This window comes from Cinclus cinclus, chromosome 25 (assembly GCF_963662255.1).
Source record: "Cinclus cinclus chromosome 25, bCinCin1.1, whole genome shotgun sequence".
In the NCBI taxonomy this organism is placed as follows: Eukaryota; Metazoa; Chordata; class Aves; order Passeriformes; family Cinclidae; genus Cinclus; species Cinclus cinclus.
Genome location: NC_085070.1, coordinates 5,828,769 through 5,852,439, shown reverse-complemented (window position 1 = coordinate 5,852,439; position 23,671 = coordinate 5,828,769). Strand labels below are relative to the sequence as shown.

The 23,671-nt window shown below is 49.8% G+C and overlaps 1 protein-coding gene across 1 annotated transcript; it reads left to right on the top strand.

Moving 5' to 3' along the window:
- The first annotated feature begins 700 nt into the window (after positions 1–700).
- On the top strand, positions 701–21,954 carry ALG9 (ALG9 alpha-1,2-mannosyltransferase). Its single transcript, XM_062508716.1, has 15 exons — positions 701–882; positions 1,756–1,894; positions 2,178–2,312; positions 2,546–2,616; positions 3,414–3,502; positions 3,883–4,018; positions 4,330–4,417; positions 4,513–4,618; positions 8,136–8,258; positions 9,752–9,906; positions 11,641–11,770; positions 12,403–12,550; positions 14,212–14,341; positions 16,766–16,896; positions 20,945–21,954. Exons 1-15 carry the CDS (start codon positions 701–703, stop codon positions 21,063–21,065), a joined length of 1,884 nt encoding a protein of 627 aa, XP_062364700.1. The 3' UTR covers positions 21,066–21,954.
- The last annotated feature ends 1,717 nt before the right edge of the window (positions 21,955–23,671 follow it).

Below are 23,671 nucleotides of genomic sequence, written 5' to 3'. Positions count from 1 at the left end.
ACACTCCAGCCCCTCCATATCCTTCCCGTGCTGTCCTTTCCCCATCCCCTGAGCGCAGAGGGTACCAAATAAAGAACATTTTCTGTCTGTGTGTTCCCCATTCCCTCCGTTTCCTGCCCAACACTGGGGGGGTGATGGACCCGTCACTCTGTCACTCCTGTCCCTGTCGCTTTGTCGTTCCTGTCCCTCTGTCACTCCTGTCCCTGTCCCTCTGTCGTTCCTGTCCCTGTCCCTCTGTCGTTCCTGTCCCTCTGTCGTTCCTGTCCCTGTCCCTCTGTCGTTCCTGTCGCTCTGTCGTTCCTGTCCCTCTGTCACTCCTGTCCCTGTCCCTCTGTCGTTCCTGTCCCTCTGTCGTTCCTGTCCCTCTGTCGTTCCTGTCCCTGTCCCTCTGTCGTTCCTGTCGCTCTGTCGTTCCTGTCCCTCTGTCACTCCTGTCCCTGTCCCTCTGTCGTTCCTGTCCCTCTGTCGTTCCTGTCCCTCTGTCGTTCCTGTCCCTGTCCCTCTGTCGTTCCTGTCGCTCTGTCGTTCCTGTCCCTCTGTCACTCCTGTCCCTGTCCCTCTGTCGTTCCTGTCCCTCTGTCGTTCCTGTCGCTCTGTCGTTCCTGTCCCTGTCCCTCTGTCGTTCCTGTCGCTCTGTCGTTCCTGTCGCTGTCCGTGTCTCTCCCCGCCGCCCGAGGGCAGTGCTCTGCCCACACCCGTCATGGCGGCGGTGGCTTCAGCCGCTTTGCCGCAGCTGCTCGGGCCGGGCCGGGGCCCGGGCGGGCGCTGCCTGCCCGTACCCGCCATGGCGGCCAAGGGGGCCCGGCAGCGGCCGCGGGCGGGCGGCGGGGACGCGGCGGGACGGAGAGCCGAGCCCACGGGCAGCGAGGAGCCGAGGAACGAGTGCGTGCAGCCGGCAGCGGAGCGGGGGCTGCCGGGGCTACCGGGGATGGAGCGGGGCTACCGGGATGGAGCGGGGCTACAGGGATGGAGAGGGGCTGCCGGGGATGGAGAGGGGCTACAGGGATGGAGAGGGGCTACCGGGGATGGAGCGGGGCTACCGGGATGGAGGGGGGCTACCGGGGATGGAGAGGGGCTACTGGGGATGGAGAGGGGCTACCGGGATGGAGGGGGGCTACCGGGGATAGAGCGGGGCTACAGGGATGGAGAGGGGCTACCGGGGATGGAGAGGGGCTACCGGGGATGGAGCGGGGCTACCGGGATGGAGGGGGGCTACCGGGGATGGAGAGGGGCTACTGGGGATGGAGAGGGGCTACCGGGATGGAGGGGGGCTACCGGGGATAGAGCGGGGCTACAGGGATGGAGAGGGGCTACCGGGGATGGAGAGGGGCTACCGGGGATGGAGAGGGGCTGCCGGGGATGGAGAGGGGCTACCGGGGATGGAGAGGGGCTACTGGGGATGGAGAGGGGCTACCGGGAATGGAGAGGGGCTACCGGGGATGGAGAGGGGCTACCGGGGATGGAGAGGGGCTACTGGGGATGGAGAGGGGCTACAGGGATGGAGAGTGGCAACTGGGGATGGAGAGGGGCCACCGGGGATGGAGCGGGGGCTACCGAGGCTACCGGGGCCGGAGCATCCCCCGGGGGCCGCTGTGGGCCGGGGGCCAGCCCTGAGCCCCCCTTTCGAGGGCAGCATCCCCTGCCCTAACGCCACACTCAGCCCTTGGCTCACCCTGGGAGCTGCGATCTCCTTGCTGAGCCTTCCTGCTGCGTGTTTTTATTTTTATTTATTTATTTTGTCCTCCTTTGGATTAGATCATCCGGGAGCAAAGCAGGGCACGTCTGGGCTCCTGAAGGATCAACAGCTTTCAAGTGTCTCATCTCGGCCAGGTTCTGTGCAGCTCTGCTCAGCAACATCTCGGATTGTGATGAGACCTTCAACTACTGGGAACCCGTGAGTCCCTTCCTGCCCTTGGGATTGCCAGTCTGTAATTTGTAATTAATTTGTAACTTGTACCTGGCCTGTGCAAATCCCCATTTACTCAGGACCTTGCGCTCTCTGTTTCAATTTCCATTTGGCTTGTATAAATGTAGATTTATTTAGAACCTTGTGCTGGTCCCTCTGTTTCAACGAGAGTTCTTTTGCTCTGGGATTCAGAAGTGGGGAGTGGAAAACCTTTTGCTCTGTGTGTTGCATTAATTAATTTATTAATGAATTAATTTGATCTCTGTTGTAGACACACTACCTCATTTATGGGAAGGGGTTTCAGACATGGGAGTACTCTCCAGCCTACGCCATCCGCTCCTATGCTTACCTGTGGCTCCATGCCTTGCCAGCCTGGTTCCATGCCAGGGTTCTGCAAACCAACAAGGTGAATAAATCACGTGTGGGGGAGCTGCTTTTGTGAGGGAGAAACGTGCCTTTAGTGTGTGTGAAACAGCTGTCCTGTTTGTGTTGGAATTGACTCCGTAGTTATAAAACACTGGTTTGTTGACAAACACTGACCTCCCCGTAAGGATTTCCAAGGGTTTGTGGGTTTCCCTGATGCTTTACAAGCCCGTTTTGTGTCCTGTGCCTCATTCAGACTCTGGCTGTGTCTGCTAGGTTCTCATCTTCTATTTCCTGCGATGCTTCCTGGCCTTCCTGAGCTGCATTTGTGAACTCTACTTCTACAAGTGAGTGTCAGAGTCTGTCTGCAGGGGATGTTTGGGAGCAGTGTGGGTGACATCTGCAGTTACTGCCACAGGAAATAGCCTTTGAAGCTCGTGTGTAGATGAGAAAATACATGTTCTTGTAATAACTCAATGAGATGTTGATCAGAATGCCACAATTAGGACAAAATTGTACTCCCAGATCTGCCACCCACACCTCTACTCCAGCATTTTGTTGACTTCACTCATTTTGTCACTGCTGGCAGCAAGCAGGGTGGGAGTGTTGAAGACTGAGGAGAGTCTGGTGCTGTGTTTGCTTATCACAGTGAATTTGACTGGAACACATTGATTGCTGCTGTCTGTAATCTCTGCCCGTGCTGTTTACATCCACTAAAATCAGTAGCCCTAACATGCAATTATCTTGTCTAAACTGGATTTTTATTTTTACCTGCTGCCTCTCGATTCCTGATTTTCAAACCACTGCCTTGCATGACTTTTTTGTTTGTGTGGGTCAAGGAGACGAACTGTGGCTTTTTTTGCATGATGGGGTTTTGTGAGAGGTGAGGACTGTGGATGGACTGATGTGTGCAGCAGTGCAGCCACAGCCTCTGAGATTTGCACAGGCACAACTGGGAGAAGCCAGGCCCCCATCCAGACTGGTGTAACTCGTGGTCTGAAATGCAGCAGCTGAATGTTGGACATCCCCCAGCTCAGAGCTCTCAGGCTGCTCCATGGATTGTTTGTGGTTTGCATGCCTTGGGTGCTGCTGTTTTTTGCCCTGGGGCTGTTTTGTGGTACCTGTTTCTCTGCTGCTTCCCCAGGGCTGTGTGCAAGAAGTTTGGGCTGCACGTGAGCAGGCTGATGTTGGCCTTCCTAGTGCTCAGCACGGGGATGTTCTGTGCTTCTGCAGGTGAGTTGGCTTGGCCCTGGCACTAACAATGACCAAACACAGGTCCAGAGGGAGGAAGATCACATCTCCAGGGTGCTCTTTCTTGTATTCTCATTGCAGAATAAAGGTTGATTCAGATTTTGTTCTCTGTGTCACAACTTCCAGGCCTGTTTCTGTTGCTGCCTCCTGTTTTATTTAATATCGCTGTGCCTTTTAAACACTCTTGGCCTGCCATCCTTGGACCTCTTTAGTTCTAAGGCTGATATTTGACACTTTACCTTTGTGTGCTGTCCCCTTTGGCTGGTTATACCTGTTTTCCCAGGCACTGCAAGACTTGTGTCAAGCACTTGCTGCAGGTTTTGGGGGAAGCTGTGCTGACCTTTCATCCCCTTGTGTTGCAGCTTTCCTCCCCAGCAGTTTCTGCATGTACACCACGGTGGTGGCCATGACAGGCTGGTACATGGACAAGACCTCGGTGGCAGTGCTGGGGGTGGCTGCTGGAGCCCTGCTGGGCTGGCCCTTCAGTGCAGCTCTGGGGTAAGGAGGAGTTTCTGGCCCTTTTTCAGGTGGTTTTCACCTGGCTGGGGAGAATGGGGCGGAGGAGAAAACCAGCAGGGACTGAGCTGCCAGCTTAGCCCAGGGTCATTGCTACAGGCTGCTTGGGTTTTGAACGGCTTAGGCTGGGAAAATTTCCTGGCATTAATATGAGTAAAACCTGAGCTAGATGATGAATCTGGAGTAGAAGCAGAGGCCAGTGAAGTTCTGGTTCTTTCTCGTGCTTTGAAAGGGCAGCAGAGCCTGCAGTGGGGTTCTCAAAACCTCCAGTTGACAGCTGGTCTCTCTTTCAGGCTTCCAATTGCCTTTGACCTGTTGATCCTGAAGAAGAGGTGGAAAAGTTTCCTGAACTGGTGCGTGGTGTCCTTGATCCTGTTTTTGGTGAGTGCCTGCAGCAGCACAGAGGGAATGGATGGCAATAGAAGGGATGAGTTCCTTTAGGAAAATCAGCTGGAGCTAAAACCTGCTTTCTTCAGGTGCCCTTGGTGGTGGTGGACAGCTATTACTACGGGAAGCTGGTGGTGGCACCTCTCAACATCGTTTTGTACAATGTCTTCACCCCCCACGGCCCTGATCTCTACGGTGAGTTTGGGATAACGAGCCAGGGAGGGAGCCCGAGGTTTTCTGGCCATGCTTTTTGTGACAGCAGCCTGCCAGCTCCAAAGGCTGCAGCTGCTGCTTCCGGACACGGGATGTCTCTGTCGAGCTGGCTGTGCTGCTTTTGTTCACTTCCCGCTCCTGTGAAGCTGCCAGGGGGTGTCTCACCGTCCGTGCACAAGTGGCCTGTGTGTGTTTGTCAGCTTGAGTCTTGTTCCTGGCTGCCCTTCCTCACAGAACTTCGGGACAGTGAGGAGTGGTGCAGAATCCATTCTTCTTCCTGTCCATATCCTGCACTTCTAGAGCTGAACAGCTGGAAATGAATTTCTAGCAGGGCTTCAGAGGGGCTGGCAGAGAGCACAGGATCCCTGCAGCATCTCTGGGGCCGGTTTGAGGCCAGAGGAGCTGCTCGGGAGGGACTCGGCCGTGGTGAGCAGCAGCAAGGCTTGCTCTGGTGTTGCTGGTTCAGTCCAGGGGCTGTTTGGGTGGTGCTGAGTGCTGATTTGTCACTTGTGCCGTGGCACAGCAGGACAGCAGCTGCTCTGCCACGCTCTTGGCCTCTGCGGGAAGGCTCTGAAGTGTGGAGCTGGGAATTTTCTGTAAGCAAACTCCAGGCTCTGTCTCTGATAGGTTTTGGCAGGGGCTTGTGCTTGACCTTTTCCACACTGGTGCATGAGTTGTTTCCAGAAGCCTCCAGGGACCAATCTGTCCTGAAGAGTTTTATTCACAGTGACATTCACACAACATCCTGGGGCTAGTAACAGAGCCTGCCTGGAATTGCTCTTGAATGCAGTGTGGCCAGGACAACGCTGTGTGTTTAGAGAGCTTCAAAACACTGGGGAAAAATAACACTACCAGGGGAGATGAAAGGCTGGCCAATCCCTCTTGGCTCTGGAAGCTGGGATTTCCCAACGTTCACATGATGGGGGCAGAGTCATCAACTCAGATCATCCCCAGTGTAAGCACCACAGTATTTTGGAGACAAAGTTCAGTCAGGTTTTTTTTTTTTTTTTCTTCTGTCTTTAGCAATACACTCCCTCTACATAAATGTTGTCTGGGCAATTAATATTTCCCTGGAGTGATTAAGTTTCTACAGCCAAGGGAAAATTGCTGCTAAGAGTATATCCCTTATTCTGAGCCCTTGGGGCATTTTTGTGTGCTTAATATTCTAAGAAGTCACAATTATGTGACCAGAGTTTTGTCCCGCTTTGGGAAGCTTTATACAGCTTGGGTGGAACGTGCTGGAGCTGTTCATGTGACACCTTTCTCTGTGGAGCCCTGATTCTTGAACGGAGTGACAATAAATGAAATGCAGTGAGCAGACTGTTCATTGTAGCAGCACTGAATCAGAACGAGGGCTGTGACTCACGACCGAATTATTGCAGTTTTGTTACTGCTTGCCAGCTGCAGTCCCTGCACTCAGGCTTCAGCCCAGGGTGGGGTTCCTTATCTTAAACCTCTTTTACACCTCCCCTGCTCTGGCCTGAGCTGCCCTCACCGTTCCTGTGCTCAAGGTGCAGCGTGGCTGAATTTGATTCACTCCTGGAATTCGATTCACAACTGGAATTGCTCCCAGGGCCATTCCAGACCTCAGAGTTCAAAGCATTTCCTCACTCGGGGTCTGACAGTGCTCCCAGCTGCTTCTCCCTGTGGAAGGCCCATGCCAGGAGCTGCCTGGCTGTTCCTCTCCCACTGCTTTCACCAGTCTGTCTCCTGTATCCCACACCTGCCCAGCTCTGGGATGTGCATCCTTGCAGGGAGCTCCATGTGCTCTGCTGCTCTGGAAGCACATTCCCATTAACTGAGCATGGAGAGTTCTCCAGTGTCCCCCCCTGCTGCAGAGATGTTGTTCTGGGCCAGGACTTCTGGCATGCAGTGGGGTCATTCCTTTCTGAGGCTGCAGTTCTGCCGTGTGGATAACAGGAATAAAACCCCTTTTGCCCTGGGAGCCTTTCAGCCTGAGTGCCTCTGAATGGCTGCATCACCAGTGAGCCAGCCTGCTGCTTTTCACCTGCTGTGCACTGTTCTCTTTTTTTTCCCCCATTTTAAATTTTTTTTAGCTTCTCACAGAGAAGAAAATCCCTCATTGCAGAAGGAGGGGAGGCTCCAGTGCTTGTTTTTTATGGGCAATTCAGTCCCACTGCAAAAAAAAAGTGAGTGAGCAGCCTTTTTTTTTTTTTTTTTTTTTTTGTTACAGCTGTGCTTCCGAGCAGCTGATCTGTTTATTAGAAGTATTATCTGGGCTGTATTTGGATTGTGGAGGAGTTGTGTTTCACAGTGTCCTTCACTCCTGACTCCCAGGCTGCCCAATCAGAAACCAGAGCAGAGAGAGGTGAATTCAGGGTGAATTTCCTTTGCTTTCCACTGCAGCCAGAAAGGTGACAGGATGATCCCTGGAATTATCCTTTAAAGATGTAGAACTTACTTCTAGAATTGCTGTTAGCTTTCACTGCTAATAACTCAGGGTTTCCTCTATAAACCCAAGCTGCTTGGCCAAGCAGTGACTCTAGTGCCATGTTTGTGACATTCCCAGTTCAGCTTCTCCCCCTTTTCTTTTTTTTTTTTTTTAGCTGTAGGAGCTGCAGAGCTTTTGGGTTTTCCTTGCTGCTATTCAGTTGTCTGATGAATTTCAACACGGACCCAATTTGAGTGGCTCTGATTGCAGGAAATTGCTGTGGCATGTGACACATGTCACAACAGTGCAGTGATTAAAGCCCCCGCGTGTCATTTACTGGCTGATTGAGCTAATCACGCTGAGAGAGTGGGAAATGTGTGGAGAGGAACTGGCATTCCTTATTGTTAAGGGCTTCAAGCGTCCTGAATTAAGAGTCTAAATAAATGACAGTTGGACTGGAGTTTCTTTCAGTTTACATCCTCCAGAGCTTGCAGACAGTTCCTAAGTGTGGAGGCAGAGCTGCCTCGCTCATATTTGTGTCAGAACTGGCTGAATTTGGGACATTTAAATAGTGCTGAGTCTGAGGAGGCACCAAAGCCAGCGTTTAGTGGCTGAGTCTTTGTTGGGGTGAAGTGGGAATCCAAACTCCTTTCCTTCTTAACCCTTTTTGGTACATTTGCTGTTCTTGCCAACCCAGAGTGAACATCCTCACTCCAGAATTCGATGACATTGTGTGGTTTTGTGTTATTCCTGTGCAGTTAGAAAGAAAGAATGAATGAATTTGGGGTCAAGTTTCCCAGTTCTGCAAGTTTCCACTTCTGCTTCCTTTGCTGTCCTTGTGAGTGCAAAGGTGAGCTCTGTGTCACAGAATCCTGCCTGTTGGAGTAGTGTGGGATCACGAGCAGCAGATGTAATACTGACTGTTCATCCCCAGTGGAAAAACAAGGTGAAAAATAATTTCTGAGCAGGAAGACAATGAAGTTTCTTGGGCAGGTGTGTATGAGATACTCTGGTGGGCTGTGTCAGACCAAAGCTGCTGTTCCATCCATTCATGCTTGTGTTTCAAACCTTTTTTTTTTTTTTTAATTTTTTTTTCTCACCCTTTAGGTACAGAACCCTGGTACTTCTATTTCATCAATGGCTTTCTGAATTTCAATGTGGTTTTTGTGCTGGCCCTGCTCGTGCTGCCCCTGACCTGTCTGATGGAATGCCTGCTGCAGAAATTCCGTGGTGAGTGCAGAGTAGCTGGCAGAGTTTGCCTGCCAAAGAGCAGCTTTTCTTTACTGGCAGTGGAACTGGGAGCAGTGAAGGTCTCTGGAGCACCAGGAAAGTTCCTGGAGCTCATTACAATTCAGGATTGTTCCTTGCCTCCACCTCAAGAGGAAAAATGCTTTTTAAAAAGCAAGCCTGGCAAGGTGTGTGGTTCCTAAGCTTCATCCTGACATTTTATGCATCAGGAATGGTGCAGTCAATAATCCTCAAGGGGGGAAAAAGCTGTTCCTGGTGTTGTTCCCATCTTGTCTGCAGCTGGAAAAAACCTTTTGGGATTGAAGCTGGCCTGCTCTGTGCACTGTGGACTTTTCAGCTGCCAGGACTGAGCCCTTTCAGGCTCCCCTTGCTCTGGGAAGTATCCCTATGGGTTAAAGAGAGAGAGTTAAAAAAAAAAAAGGAGGAACCAGAATATTCCCTACTTCACACTGGACTTTTTCTTGAATAAAAATGACATCAGTTTGAGCACATGACACTTGTAAGTGACTCCAGAGGGGAAGTGTAAATCCTTCTCTGCTGTTTTCCTGAGGAAAATCCATCAAGGCTCAGCAGCAGCCTCCAGATTCATCAGTCCAGTCAGTGCTTTGCTCTCTCTGTTTTGTTTTTTTTTTAAACTGAATACAACAACCAGAAACACAATCCTCGATGAAAATGCACGTTAAAGGATGTTTGCTTATGTCTTTTCCTTGGCTGTGAGTGACAAACTGAGAAAGCAGTAAAAGCTCAGTGGGAGCTCCTGTAAATGCAGGATTTCCTGCTGTTCCCTTGGTGTTCTTGCACTCACCAGCAGGAGCGACTCTGCCAAGGGCTTTGTTCTTATTGTCTGTGAAATGCCGCTGGCTTAATTGCTTAACTCTGCTGTTGGGAGCAGCAAAGGGGTAGGAAAAGGACTGGAAATTGTTCAGGCAGCGTGGAACCCTCCTCAGCGTGTCTGAAATTCAGGGTAATTGTTGTTATTTTTGAATCAGCTATTTCCTCTGTTAAGCAGAAGGTGCATGAGAGAGCTCTCCTGGTGTTATTTTTGTAATGAGGCAGTGAAGGTTGGGCAAACTTCAGGCTCTGAACAAGCACTGGGAAGGGGAAGGGAGATCCTGAGGAGGCTCTTTCTGATCTTGGTGTGTACAGTGGCCAGCAGGAAGCCCAGCACTCCTGTCTGCCTGTTCAGAGCTGGCAGCTCTCCATGGGCTTTGTGTCTTGTTGCATGCAGGAACACTGATTTTCTGCTTTTGGCTTTTCCTAAGGCAGTCGGAATGGTCAGAGTTGTAGGAAAGTGCAGGAATCCTCTGAGGAAAATGCCCTGCTGGCTGGCTGGGTGTGTTACCTGGGTTTTAGCAGCAGGGCTGCTCGGAGCAGGGCGTGTTTGGGTCCCCACAGTGGGCTCTGGGTGTCACAGAGGATTGTGCAAGAGGAGGAATTCTTGCATTACTCCTTTGCTGACGTTTTGTTTCTTCCAGTTCAGAATCTGGGCCGTCCCTACTGGCTGACCCTGGCTCCCATGTACATCTGGATCCTTATTTTCTTCAGCCAGCCCCACAAAGAAGAGAGATTTCTCTTCCCCATCTATCCTCTTATCTGTCTCTCTGGTGCTGTGGCTCTCTCTGCCCTTCAGGTAAATTCTAGTGATTTTTAACAAATAGCTGAGAATATTTCCCAGCTATTATTTATTACTATTAAGCAATTTTCCAGCTATTGTTTATTACTATTATTATTATTATTGTTATTATTGTTATTATTATTATATAACAACTTTGAGTTGTTCTCCAATCCCAAGTGGGAATTCCTGGGCTTGAGATGCTGTAATGCCAGCACCACGCAAGACCCAAGAGATTGTGTGAGGGTTCAGTAACCTGCTGGTGGAATTGTGCCTCCTTGGCTGCTCAGCTTTAAGGGCAGGAATGTGGGTGTGTAGGAAATGCATTTTGATGTGTTCTAGAAGGAATCCCTCACTCTGGCTTGAAAAAAAAGCAAAGGGATCTCGTTGAAATGTTGGGAAATTGCACTGAACACTTGGAAGAGCCAAAAACTGGATGTTTAGTAAACATCACTTGAACCACTTCACAGAGCAAAGCACTAATACAGACTGATATAAACCTTCCCAAAGCTCACAATTATTCATCTCCTGCTGTTCAGAAGGCTCAGGAATGCAGCCAGGAGTCCCTGCTGGAGCCTGTTCCAGCTGCTTGGCCTCATCCTGCTGCTCTCTGTCCTGCTGTGCAGCACTGCTGGGATTCCTGCCCACCCCTCACTGCCTCATCCTGCCCTTGCTCAGGTGCTGTTCTCACTCTGGATCTCCATTCATCCCCGATGAGTTCCAGTCCTTGCCTCCACACAGGATCTGGCTCTGGGATGTCACCAGTTTTATAGCTCTGAATGAGAATTCCTCTGTGCTCCCAGAGCATCACAGAGCAATGCTAATTTATTTTTATTTTAAATATGGCTTTAGGAAAGCTTCATGTACATTTCTTGCATATTTTACCACTTGTTTGATGACATTTTGCCCAGTATGGAGCATCCAGCTGAGAATGTGGAAGTGATTGCCCACCAGCAGGACAAGCTTGTCACTCTCCCCCTCCAAACCATGTGGATTTGGTTGTTACGAGAAAAATACAAACAGGACAAGAGAAACAGAAAGCAGCTGAGGGTAGGGAGTGAATAACCACTCCTGCAGAACAGGAGGGAGGGACCAGGCCAAGGACTGGATGTGTTTCCTCCTGGCTATTCCCAGAAAGGCTTTTATTTGGGAAAAAAAAAAAAAAAAAAAAAAAAAAAACAAAACAAAAACAAAAACAAACACTTTTCTTTCACTTATTTTCCCTTTATGAATTTTTCCTTTATCAGTTGCAGAGTGACTTGCATGCAGAATGTGCTCTGTGTTCTTTTATCCACTTCAAAGCTGTGGTTTGTGCAGGCAGGGTAAACAAGCAGAGGTAACTCTGGAAATCTGGGTCATGGAGCTTGTGTTAGGCAGGAATTCAGTCCAGCATGGAAAATCAGGTGAGTCTGTGCAGGGAACTTTCACTTGCCCCTGGATCACCTGGGAGCAACCAAGCTGCAGCCCTTGAGAGAGCACTTTAGGTGCAGAGGCCTTCCTAGATAATAGAGCTGAAAACTTCTTGAAATACCCCAAATTATCACTTCAATATGTCTAAACCCTAAAAGTTTCTGTGCATTTTTATGAATGAATTTTATGAATTTTAAAAATACCCAAAGATCTGGTGGGGGGATGCACTTTTGTAAAACCTTTATGAGAAAAAAAAAAAAAAAAAATTTTGCTCAACAGATCAGAGTTGGAGTAACTTCATATTGTCTCTTTTTTTTTTTTTCCCCTAATCTCTTCCCTGAGAAATGTTACCACTTCATCTTCCAGCGCTACCGCCTGGAGCACTACACAGTGTCCTCCAACTGGCTGGCCCTGGGGACTGTCCTCCTCTTTGGCCTTTTGTCCCTGTCACGTTCTGTTGCCTTATTCAAAGGTTGGTATTTCAGATTTGCCCTCTGCTCTCCTGGCTCTTGGGCTCAGAACCTGCAGAAGTTGTGCTGCTTTGTGGAAATCAGGAGCCTCGAGGAGCTTGGATGTTGTTGCTGCAGGGGAAGGAATAAGTTCTGATGGTCGCCGTTAATTAATTGTTAATTATGCATTCGTGTGTATATATGTGTGAATGGATCACCAGAATGACATGGCTTGAAAATCCTCTTCACCTCGCACCAGCACAGCTGCACTGATCTAAAACCTGCCTGGTATTAAAGCAGATGCTTCAGCTTTCAGATAGATGATCCCACCTGGAGAGGCATTTTCCTGTGTAAAGCTTGATTTAGGTGCATGAGTCCTTAGTGGAGATGGGTTGGACGTTCCTGGGATCAGAGCCTTCCCACCTTATCAGTATTTCTGGGGGGTTTTGGTGGCCATTGACAGCCAGGACAGGGGAATGTGAAGAAAATTGATAGGGTAAGAGGGGAAGCTTTGAATCAACCACTTCTTAGCATAGACCAGTTCATTTGTTCAATGAGCTGCCAGTTAAAAATGTATGCACGAAACAGTTGCTGTAGGCTTTCATTAAACACCCCTCTTAATTGAATCTTCATGATGATTTCCTGCCTTCCACAGGCTACCACGGGCCCCTGGACCTGTACCCGGAATTCCACAGGATTGCCACAGACCCCAGCATCCACACGGTGCCAGAGGGGAGGCCAGTCAATGTCTGTGTGGGAAAGGAGTGGCACAGGTTCCCCAGCAGCTTCCTCCTGCCAGACAGGTGAGTTCTTGCCTCACCTGGGTGAGATGGGTGGCGAGGGGCACGGTGAGGATGGATGTGCCAGCCTGGCACATCCTGGCCTGGATCAGCAATTCTGTGGCCAGCAGGAGCAGGGAGCTCCTTCTTCCCCTGTACCTGGCACAGGTGAGGCCACACCCTGAGTGCTGTATCCAGGTCTGGCCCCTCGGTTTAGGAAGGATTTTGAGATGCTCAGATGTTGTACTGGTTTGAACAGCAAAACCAGTGAGACTTCAAGTCAGTAATACAATTTTTAATAGGGAAGAGGAAAAAAAAGAAAAGAAAAAACAAAATACATGCAATAATAAAAATAAAACCACTGACAGAGTCAGAATACAACCTGATACCCTGTCAGTCAGGGGGCTGGTGCAGTTTCCTCCAAAGGCTCCAGCGATGATGGATAAAAACCTGGTTCTTCCTCTGGAATCCAGTGGAAAAAGGCTGCCTTTGGCGTTCTAAACCTCAGTTTTTATCTAGGTAGGAAAGGCTTGGCTCGTCCTCCTGGCTGGAGCATCTCCCAATGGGATGATGGAATCTTATCAGTTATACAGTGGGACTCAATGGCCCATTAACAGAAGATACTCCCCACAGAGATAAGGATGATCACCCTTATCAGTGATGGCCCATCAACAGGAGACATTTCCCACAGAGATAAGGATGATCACCCTTATCAGTGATGGGCCGTGAACAGGAGACATTTCCCCAGAGATAAGGATGATCACCCTTATCAGTGATGGCCCATTAACAGGAGACATTTCCCACAGAGATAAGGATGATCACCCTTATCAGTGATGGCCCATTAACAGGAGACATTTCCCACAGAGATAAGGATGATCACCCTTATCAGTGATGGCCCATTAACAGGAGACATTTCCCACAGAGATAAGGATGATCACCCTTATCAGTGATGGCCCATCAACAGGAGACATTTCCCACAGAGATAAGGATGATCACCCTTATCAGTGATGGCCCATTAACAGAAGATACTTCCCACAGAGATAAGGATGATCACCCTTATCAGTGATGGCCCATTAACAGGAGACATTTCCCACAGAGATAAGGATGATCACCCTTATCAGTGATGGCCCATTAACAGGAGACATTTCCCACAGAGATAAGGATGATCACCCTTCTCAGATGGTAGTAGAAGATGTATGTTGTATTGTAAACCAGGACAGATGTGTCCAGAGAAGGGCAGCGAGGATGGTGAATGGTCTGGGACATGTGAGGAGCAGCTGAGGGAGCTGGGGTGGTTTAGCTTGGAGAAGAGAAGGGGTGACCTTGGCAACCTCTCTAACTCCTGAAAGAGGGCTGGAGCACGTGGGGGTCGGTCTCTTCTCCAGCAACAGAAGAGGACAAGCTCTACAGCTGTACCAGGGGAGGTTCAGGCTGGACACTGGAAAAAATTCTTCACAGAAAGGGTGGTTTGGGCACTGGAATAGGCTTCCCAGGGAGCTTCTCTGGACCTTGCTGTCCCCAGCAGTGCCATGAACAGGGTCAAAGTATCCAGAGAAAGCATCCTGCAGGTTTTTCATTGCCACATTGGCCACAAGTTCCTGGGAGTCTGTGGTGCACCTGGGAATGATGTCCTTGCTTCTGGTTTTGGTGTTGTCCACACCAAATGTTCTCCCTGTTGCCTGCAGCTGGCAGCTGCAGTTCATCCTGTCGGAATTCCGGGGCCAGCTGCCCAAACCCTTTGGCAAGGGGCCCATGGCCACCAGGATCGTTCCCACGGACATGAACGACCAGAACAAGGAGGAGCCATCTCGATATGTAAGGATTTATTCCTGCTTTCTTCCCCTTACCTCGCTGGATAATTTAAATGAACGCAATAGCTCTGAGTGCATCTCCTCATTTCTGTTTCCTGGGGAGTTCCAAACCAAAAATGGTCCCTCTGCAGCACTTGGAAATCTCCCCAGACTGGTGAATGGTTTGCCTTTCATCTGCCAGTTTGAAGACATAATGATAATAAAAGAAGCAGCAGAAGTAAGAACTCCTGATTATTGCAGTTTTGGGTTTAGTGTAGTGTGTTAATGTGATCACAGGAATGAGTAATTTGAAGTCCCACACAGAAAATATTTGTCACTGAGCAGGAATTGAAAATTTCCTCTTTTATTTCTTCTAAAATATAAAACTATTCATCCATCTTTTCCACTGAGGAGGAGGAGGAGGAACTTAATTTGGAACTTAATTGCATTAGTGGGAATCTGCTGAGATAATGTATATTGATATTATTGATTTATTTTCCCAAACTAAGCAAAACCAGTGCACAGATAGGACTGTTCTAAAATTATTGCTAGCTAGCACGTTTGAAATTACTAACAGGTTCAATCTTGGCAGTCTTCTGGGTTAAAATTCTTATTTTGAGGCTCATTATGCAGCTTCTGGAAATGGGGAGGAGGCGTGTTCCCACCTGAGAGGAGCTGTCTGCTGCAGTGCATTTAATTTATGAAATCTTTAACTGGGGGTATTTTTAGCACAGACAGCTGGCTGCTGCACAGCCTGTGACTAATAGAGCAAAACACACTTTTGTTTCATGCTTGTTCCTTAATGTCACCCTGCAACTTTGTTATTTCTCATGCAAGCTCAAGGGCCTGGGATTTCAGAAATCAGAAATTAAAACAGGGGCTTAAAACTCTTGCTTTTGACCTGCTAATTGCACCAAGAGATCAAGATTTCCCCCCCTAATTTAGTGAGTGCAAACAGATTCAGATTTTTTTAAAAGTAGAATCATAATTAGCAGGAACTGGACAGGACTATGAGAGGGAATAAATCTAAATAGCACGAGGCTGTTGGTCATTTAAAGGGGAGCAAGGAAATGGTTCAGGGGGATTATCTGAGCCATGGATAAAGCCAATTAATGGCTGTAGATCTCACTGCTTCAGGTGTAAGTATCCATTACTGCTCTGCTTGGAAATGGAAGAGGGAACCTCAGGGTTCCTGTTGCCATGAGACACTGGGGAAGGAGTGATTTAATCTTATTTTGCAATCTCTCTTTCCTTAATCGCATTGAGCAGCACTTACCTTGCACTTGCCCCGCTGGGGAGGTGCATTTGTCTCTGGAAGTGCCAAGACAGAAATAAGGAATATTATTTCTTACCAAGATAAATCCAAGCAGAACCAGCAGATTAGGCCTGAAAGCTGTGAACAGCAGCTGCCTGCAGAAAAAAATTGGGATTTGGAGCACTTTGTCCTCACTTCTAACACCATGCAGAGCCCAGATGTGCCCTTAGCTGCAGCTCAGGGCTCTTCCCACTCCTGTCAGTCAGGATGGGATCCAGTTCTGCTCTCCTCCACTTGGCAGAACAGTGGCATCAAATAAAGAAAATGTGGGAGGAGGAAAAGGAAAGGGGAACAGAAGAGGAGAGGATGTAGTTGAGAAATCCCTCTCAGCCTTGTTCACTAAGACTCATTCCTGTCTTTCATTTCAAGCTCTGTGCGTCACCCAAGTCTTGTGTAAATCCCAAATCAATGCAGAGGTGCCCTGCTGGACCTCTGAGCAGGAGGAATATTATCCTTGCCTTCATTGTAACTTGGGAAAATACGAGGGAAACAAGGCTTGCACCTGGAATTTGAGGTCCCAGCCCTTTTGGGGCAGCATTTTGGGTGAGACAAGTGAGGTCCTTGAGGCAGCAACTTGTCTTTGAATGATTCTACATCACTTCCAGAAAAACTGGGTTGCTGGTTTGGGAATCCTTCTGCTAATGAGCCAGAACCTCTCCCAGGGCCTGGAATGTTCCTCTCACACAGAGCAAGAAGTGGATTCAGCATCCTCAGCTGCGTTTCCTGTGGTGTCATTTCATTTGCCACTGGGTAGTGATACCACAGAGCCATCTGCTATCCACCTAATTAAATTGTTTTCAGCCTAAATTGTTACATTAAACCCCAAAGGTGCTTCCAAAAAGGGATCTCAAGCATGGCCAGGGAAGTTGGCAGAAAAATTCTGTGGGAGAGGGAACTGAAATCCCTCAAGGAAGAGTTTGAGGGAGTAGGGCAGGAATAGACAGAATTCCCAGCAGGTTTCATAATGGATTCCCCCACAAAGGTTTTGCTTGAAACCATTTAAATTCTACTACCTGTGTCCTGCACGAAGCATTTCCTGCTGCTAGGAATGGGAGCCTCTTTTCATTGCTGTGAATGAGCACAGGCTGCCAGAGGCACAGGAAATAAACCCCAGCAATGCCTGTGTGCCTGCAGGTTGACATCTCCAAATGCCACTACCTGGTGGATTTGGACACAGCAGCAGAGACCCCGAGGGAGCCAAGGTACTCCTCCAGCAAAGAAGAGTGGGTGACCATTGCCTACAAACCATTCCTTGATGCTTCCAGGTAGGATTTGCACTTTGGACAGAGAGGGATGGGGGCTGGCAGTCTGTGATTTGCAGAAGTGGACAGGGAGGAGAGATCCGTGGGCAAATGCCAGCTTGAAGTTCAGTTTCCAGCAGAGTGGAGCCTTTGTCAAACTCCTGCTTGCAAAATTTATGACCCAGGTTGCTTTAGAGGGGGAAATTCTGGGAGGAGGGTGGTGAGAGGGAGTATTTTTATAAAGAAATAAATGGTTTCTTTATAAAGCTTCCTGCTGAAGCAATGTTTTTTGGGGTTGCTTTCCAAAGAAATGAGGTGGATGTCACCTCCTCCCAGGAGACTTCTCACTCTGTTTTGTCCCAGCCAAATTCAAGACAGGTATAAATCATCAGAGGGGACGAGCTCTGAAAAATGTTACGAAAGCTGCAGAGAGAGGAGGCAGTCAGCAGAGCAGCACCTTTATCAGGCACCAGAAAATCCCTGGAGATTATGGAATCCATGGAGATTCCCTGCTGGAAGCTGTCCTGCAGTGCTCGTGCTGCTCACTGAACACCTTGCTGTGTGTCTGGCCAGGAATCTCTGTGAGAAGCAGAGACTGGGATTTGCTCTCCTCCAGGCTGTCAGGGAGTGGGATCAAGGTTGTCAAACTGGGAATGGTGTTCCTACATTCCTGCAAATACAGGAGCCCTCAGCTGTGCAACGATCTGCTGTAGTCCTTCAGAGCTCTGGCCATGAAGGTGTCACCCCAGGACAGAGACTGCAAAAAATCTCCGTAAAAAACGAACCCGGAGTTCAGTGCCCTGTGTTTTCCTGATTGCTTCCTGGCCCTTGGGCCCTGCAGGGAGCAGGGAGTGGGGCTGGGAAGAGCAGGAGCAAGGAGTGATAATGTTTGAGCAGCTCCCTGGAGAGCTCTGCTGTTCCCAGCCTGCTGACACAAACAGCTTTCCTTGCCAACAGCTTCCATGAACTGTATTTTCCAGGAGAACCTGCTGCTACGTTTGGGCAGCACTTTGGGAAGGGAGAAAGAAGAGGGCTGTGAGTTTTATTAATGAGGCAGTTGAGGCATCAGAGGCACTCCTTATGCAGAGGATTTGCCCTTAAATGTGCATTTCTGCTTTAAAGGCACGTTGGTGTGCTCTTAGAGCTGCTTTATCTTGCTTGCTTTATCTTTGGAGCTGAGTGGAGGTTCAGGTTTGCAGCTCAGTGGTTGCAGAGCAAGGGGTAGAAAAACCAAAACAAAACAAAAACAAACAAAAAACCCCAAACCCATCAAGCACCTCCCCAGCTCAGCCCAAAGTGCAGCTCTTGTTGTGTGAAAATAAATGAAATAAATGACCCCAGCAGCTCAGTTCAGTCCTGCTGCACTGGAGGCTTCTGGGGCTCGCTGTGAGTCTCCCATTGACGTCAGCAAGTGCAAATGGAAATCTCAGCTGGCTCTGATAAATGGTGCTGCTAATTGAATTAGAGAGCACTCCAAGCCACCAGCTAATTATGCTCCTCAGGAAGCTGCTCTGCCAAGGTCCATTTAATTCTATATTGGCTGAGCGCTCTGAATCTGGCACAGAAAAGGGGAAATACATCACAGCTCCCCTCTGAGGGGCACATATTTTCCAGCTCTTTAGGGCTGAGCCGTCTGCTTGCACCAAACACTTGGGTTTTCCATCAAAAAAAATAAAATTCTCAATGCAGAATTAATGTTTGGGTCACCTTGATGGAGCACAGCATTACCCTGGTTTGATAAGAGGCTGTCTTGTTCCCTTTAATGCTGTTTGCCTCGAGTTGTTTTCCATTTTTTTGTTTTTAAAGTAGCTGAATTACTTCTGAAATGTGTGTGTTGGTACAGGATTTAACCTCCAGAGGAAGTGCAAACGTTAAAGGGTTTTTAGAGAGCTTTGATCATGAGTTCCTTGTGGCTGGGAGGCACTGGGACCTGTCCCTGTGGTACTGGGAACTGCCCAGGTGGTACTGGGACCTGTCCCTGTGGTACTGGGAACTGCCCAGGTGGTACTGGGACCTGTCCCTGTGGCACTGAGAACTGCCCAGGTGGTACTGGGACCTGTCCCTGTGGTACTGGGACCTGTCTCTGTGACTGGGACCTGTCCCTGTGAAACTGGGAACTGCCCAGGTGGTACTGGGACCTGTCCCTCTGAAACTGGGACCTGTCCCTGTGGCACTGGGAACTACCCAGGTGGTACTGAGAACTGCCCAGGTGGTACTGGGACCTGTCCCTGTGGTACTGGGACCTGTCCCTCTGAAACTGGGACCTGTCCCTGTGGCACTGGGACCTGTCCAGGTGGCACTGGGACCTGTCCAGGTGGCACTGGGACCTGTCCCTGTGGCACAGTTCATCTTCCTCCTGCCATTCCCTGCTCTTCTTCCTTCTCCTGCCTCTCTCTGGGCTCTGCTCTCACCAAACTCGGGTCACAAAATGCACTTTAGGAGGGAGCTCTCACCACTGCAGGTATCCAAGTGCTACCATTCCGTGTTTGTCTGGGAATTTGGGAAGGGGGGACTGGAACATTTTCACCAGAGATTTCCTTCCATCCCACAACATCTTCCTCTGGCACTGCTAGCACAGTTCTTGAGGTTGTTTTTTTTCCCTGAAATTTAGGCAGAAACAGGCTTAGCTCCAAGGATCACTGTGGTTCCAGCTCTGGTAACCGGGAGCTGCTCTGTCCTGCAGCAGTTCCTCCTTCAGAACCCAAAAAACCTGGAAAATCAGACCCTGCTCCCCCAGCTTGGAGCCATCATGGCCTTGCTCCTGCTGCTGGGAGCCCAGCACTGATTAAGGCTCCCCACACTCCATCTCGGGGGGACAAATTTAGCAGCAAATGCAAATAGAACCTTCAATATATTCCCTGTCATCTGCCAGCCAGCCCCTTCCATGTGCCATCTGCTGCCTGAGGTGGCTGAGCTGCCACCCAGAGGGGACAGGAGGTGGAGGTTCCTCTCTCTGAGCTGGGAGGGGAGCGGGAGGGTGCAGGAGCTGCCTGATCCCAGCCGAGCCCAGCCAGGCTGGGCAGGAACCTCGGGAGCCCCTGGGGAGATGCAGCTCCCAGTGGCAGTTCCTGCTTTTGTTTTTCAAAGATCTCCAGTGCAAACAAACAAAACACAATTCATCTTTCTGCTGAAAAAAAATAACCAAAACAACAACAACACCTGCTCGAATTGGATGTCCAGAGCAGCAGAGCTGGGAGCTGAAGTGACCAGCAAGGGAGTGCCACCCCTGAGCACTCAGCAATCCCAATCTCAGTGCTGCTGCTTTTCCAAGCTCCCTGTGACTCGTGGCTGGCAAGGGTTGATATTTTTCCCATCCAGTTGATCATAAAGACATAAAAAGAGAAGCTGAGGAAGCAAAATTCTGCCTCAGCCCCGATTTCAGTGAGTTGCTCGAATTTTTGAAGCTTCACAAAGCTCAGAGCTGCTGCTGAAGGACGTTTTGATTGTCCGCTGCACATTGAAACCTGGGCTGCGCTGTTAGTGAGAGAATACATCCATTCAGAATGCTCTCGGCCAGCACAGCTCCAGCAATTAGCAACCTAATCAAAGGTGCTAATTTCACCCAGACATCATTAAGCCCTCCGTGCTCCACTGGTCCAGTTTTTTGAAGGGCTGTGAAATGCCAGCTCCCAGCACTGGCAGGGCATGCAGCGAGTGTGGCTTTTAGAGCTGCCCAGCCCTCTGTAATTCAATATTTCCACAGAAAATCGGCTCAAGAGCCAAACTTCAAAATGCCAGTGCCCGTCAAAGCTGCTTTTTGCTTCTCAGAGAGGCTTGGAGGAAAAGGCAGCCAGGAGGATGGGATGGAAAAGAGGAGATTCCAGGAGGGAAACTCAGCCTTTCACCTCCACAGTGCCCCGAAGGACAGGGCTCTGTGAGCCCGGGGTCCCCTGGTTGCTGGTATCCGGGATTTAATTTTCTTCCCATAATTACAGCACCTCCCTGCCCTCCGTTCTCCTCAATCCTGCTGGGAATGGGTGGTGGGCACGAGGTTAAACCAGCTCTGGTGGCACCAGCGAGGAGAGAATTGGGCACTTAAGGGCGATTTGCTTTTCCTTTCTTGCTTTTCCAGGTCCTCGAGGCTGCTGCGGGCGTTCTACATCCCCCTGCTATCGGAGCAGCACACTCACTACACCAACTACACCATCCTGAAATCCCGCAGGAAGCAAGCCAGGAAAAAAATGGGAGGCTAGAAACACACCTCGGCCATCCAAAAATAAAAAAAAATAAAAAATAAAAAATAAAAACCCCACTCAAAGCATGTTGGCACTCCTGGACAGCTGCACGTTCAGCTCCCTGTGTGAAGGATGGTGCTGGGAGGATTCCCTGAGCAGTTCTGGCAGCCTCTGCTCTGCCTCAAGCCGTTGGAAAATCCAGCAGCTACCTCTGGATGTGTTATCCCTGCTGCTCCCTGTGTTGTTCTCTTACGTGAGAGAAAAGAAAAATGGAAAATGAAACGGGGGTGGCACCGTGAGGTTCTGCAAATCTGGGAAAATCCAGCTCAAATTCTCTCTCCTGCACCCACCCCTCCACTGTCCTCTCCTGCTCAACCAGTGCTCTTTCACCCAGGGAATTTTTTTCAGGTGACAAAGCTTAGGAATTTTCCTTTAAGGGGAGAAGGAGGAAAACCACCTGACTGACAATGAACTGGAATGCACTGAATCTCAAGGAATGAAACATTGTGCACCACAGAGGAACAGCCAAAGCTGCTCTGTCCAGGAGACATTTCCAGGGATAAACCTGTGCTTTTGGGAAGAAAAAACCAAACTGAGACAATTATGTGTTCAATGGGATCAGAGTGTTTGTGTTCTCTGTGAAGCCAAGTGTTTGTTTGCTATTTATAATGATTTTTTCAAAATCCTTTGAATTCTAGACTTCAGCATCTCAAAAATTCTGGAATCATCCAGAGAGGAGAAGGATGAATCAATTTTTTTTTTTTTTTTTTGCAGTTCTGTTTCCTAGAATAGCCAGGATGTGTTACGTGGGTCCAACATGCCTCAGAGCAGTGCTGTGTTTGTTCAATCTCCATTTTTAAATGTGCAACATCACCAGCTGGATGGAGGGAGCTGTTTTCACTGCCATCCCTGGAATTCTGTGGGGATGGGATGGGATGGGATGGGATGGGATGGGATGGGATGGGATGGGATGGGATGGGATGGGATGGGATGGGATGGGATGGGATGGAATAATGGGATGGGATGGGATGGGATGGGATGGGATGGGATGGGATGGGATGGGATGGGATGGGATGGGATGGGATGGGATGGGATGGGATGGGATGGGATGGGATAAAGGGATGGGATGGGATGGGATGGAATAATGGGATGGGATAATGGGATGGGATAATGGGATGGGATAATGGGATAATGGGATGGGATAAAGGGATGGGATAAAGGGATGGGATGGGATGGGGTAATGGGATGGGATGGAGCAGAGGGGAAGGTTTGCACCTGCTCCATGGTGTGACTGTGGTTGGGTTCATCCGAGCAAGGGGACTGGGGAGCAGATTTGGGTGTTGGGGATCCAGAAAAGCTCTGGGGATCCGTGTGTTGGTGCAGGTCTCAGCAGGGTGGGAATGCTGTGATCCAAGCTGATCCTGCTGGGACAGAGCAGGAGGAGCTGGGCTGAGTTGTAGGATCAACCTCGGAAACGGGGGGAGGTTCTGAATCCCAGCGTTGCTTTAAGGAGGTTTTTAATGTTTGTGCCCTGCCTGGAGGCTGGGTGGTCACACCACGGAGAATCCTATTGCACCCCACTCCCTGGAGCAGCAGCTGGAAGTTGAGGCTCTAAATTCAGATTTGGGGTGGTGTCCATCCTCAGGGAAATGCCAGTCTCACCTTCCCAAGTGTCAGCTGTGGAGCTCTGAGGTTTTCAAGGCGTGGTGGCTGGGGAGGGCAGAGCTGACAGCAGGGTCTGTGTTCATCATCTCCCCCTCCCTCCCTGCACCAGCTCTGCCCTCCCCGAGGTTTACACGGTGCTCTCTGGTGCTGCTAAATCCAAACCGAAACTCTTGTCCTGCCTGTTGCCTCTTGCCTTGCTGCCCCCTGAGCTGGACTCCAGCACAGCAGCGGGTGCAGCTGAGGCAGAGAGCAGCAGCTCTGTGGTGCTGCTGTGACCGTCCCCGTCCCTGTCCCAGCCCTGTCCCAGCCCTCGGCCCGTGCCTGTGGACACAGCGCAGTGAACACCCGCTGGAAACCGCTGCGGCTGCTCCACCTTTCCTTCCGCTTGGATTCCCGTTCTGGAGTGGTGGTTGGGAACTGATAGCTTGGCGATAATTGGGAGTTATCAGTGTTTTCCAGAGGAACACAACAAGTGTTTGTTCCCGGGAGTAAACACAGCGCAGGGCTGTCCCTCGCTGTCCTGCAGCTCCAGGAATTCTGCTGGGGAGGTGAATTACTGGGTGAGTGTTCAACACGACAGGTAACACGGGCTGCGAACACCTTTGCACAGAAAGGGTGAAGCTTCCCAGCTGCCCTGGGCTCCTCTGGTGTCTCAATCCTTGCGGCGTTGCTGTAACCCTTGTCCAGCCTGCAGGGAGTACAGAGGAATTCTGTGTTCAGACGAGCTGGTTAGAAAGGCTCTGAGTGAGCAGCGGGGTGTGGAGCTGATCTCTGAAATTACCCAGCCTCAGAACAGCCTGTCCAGGTGCAGCCCTGCCCTCTCCCTTGCACAAAGACCGGGCTGTTTTGACCTTTCCTGTTTTTCATCCTCCCCTCGGAGTTGCCTGGGGAAGCTCCAGCACTTTTGAGTCAGCAAGAAACAGCTCCAGGGCCTCTGGATGTGGTGGATTCACACTGCC

Excerpts from the sequence above, each read along its gene's own strand:
- ALG9 (XM_062508716.1), top strand. The coding sequence starts at position 701 with ATGGCGGCGGTGGCTTCAGCCGCTTTGCCGCAGCTGCTCGGGCCGGGC. Across the intron at positions 4,019-4,329 it reads CCCTTCAGTGCAGCTCTGGG|GCTTCCAATTGCCTTTGACC; the intron begins GTAAGGAGGAGT and ends TCTCTCTTTCAG. Across the intron at positions 4,619-8,135 it reads CCACGGCCCTGATCTCTACG|GTACAGAACCCTGGTACTTC; the intron begins GTGAGTTTGGGA and ends CTCACCCTTTAG.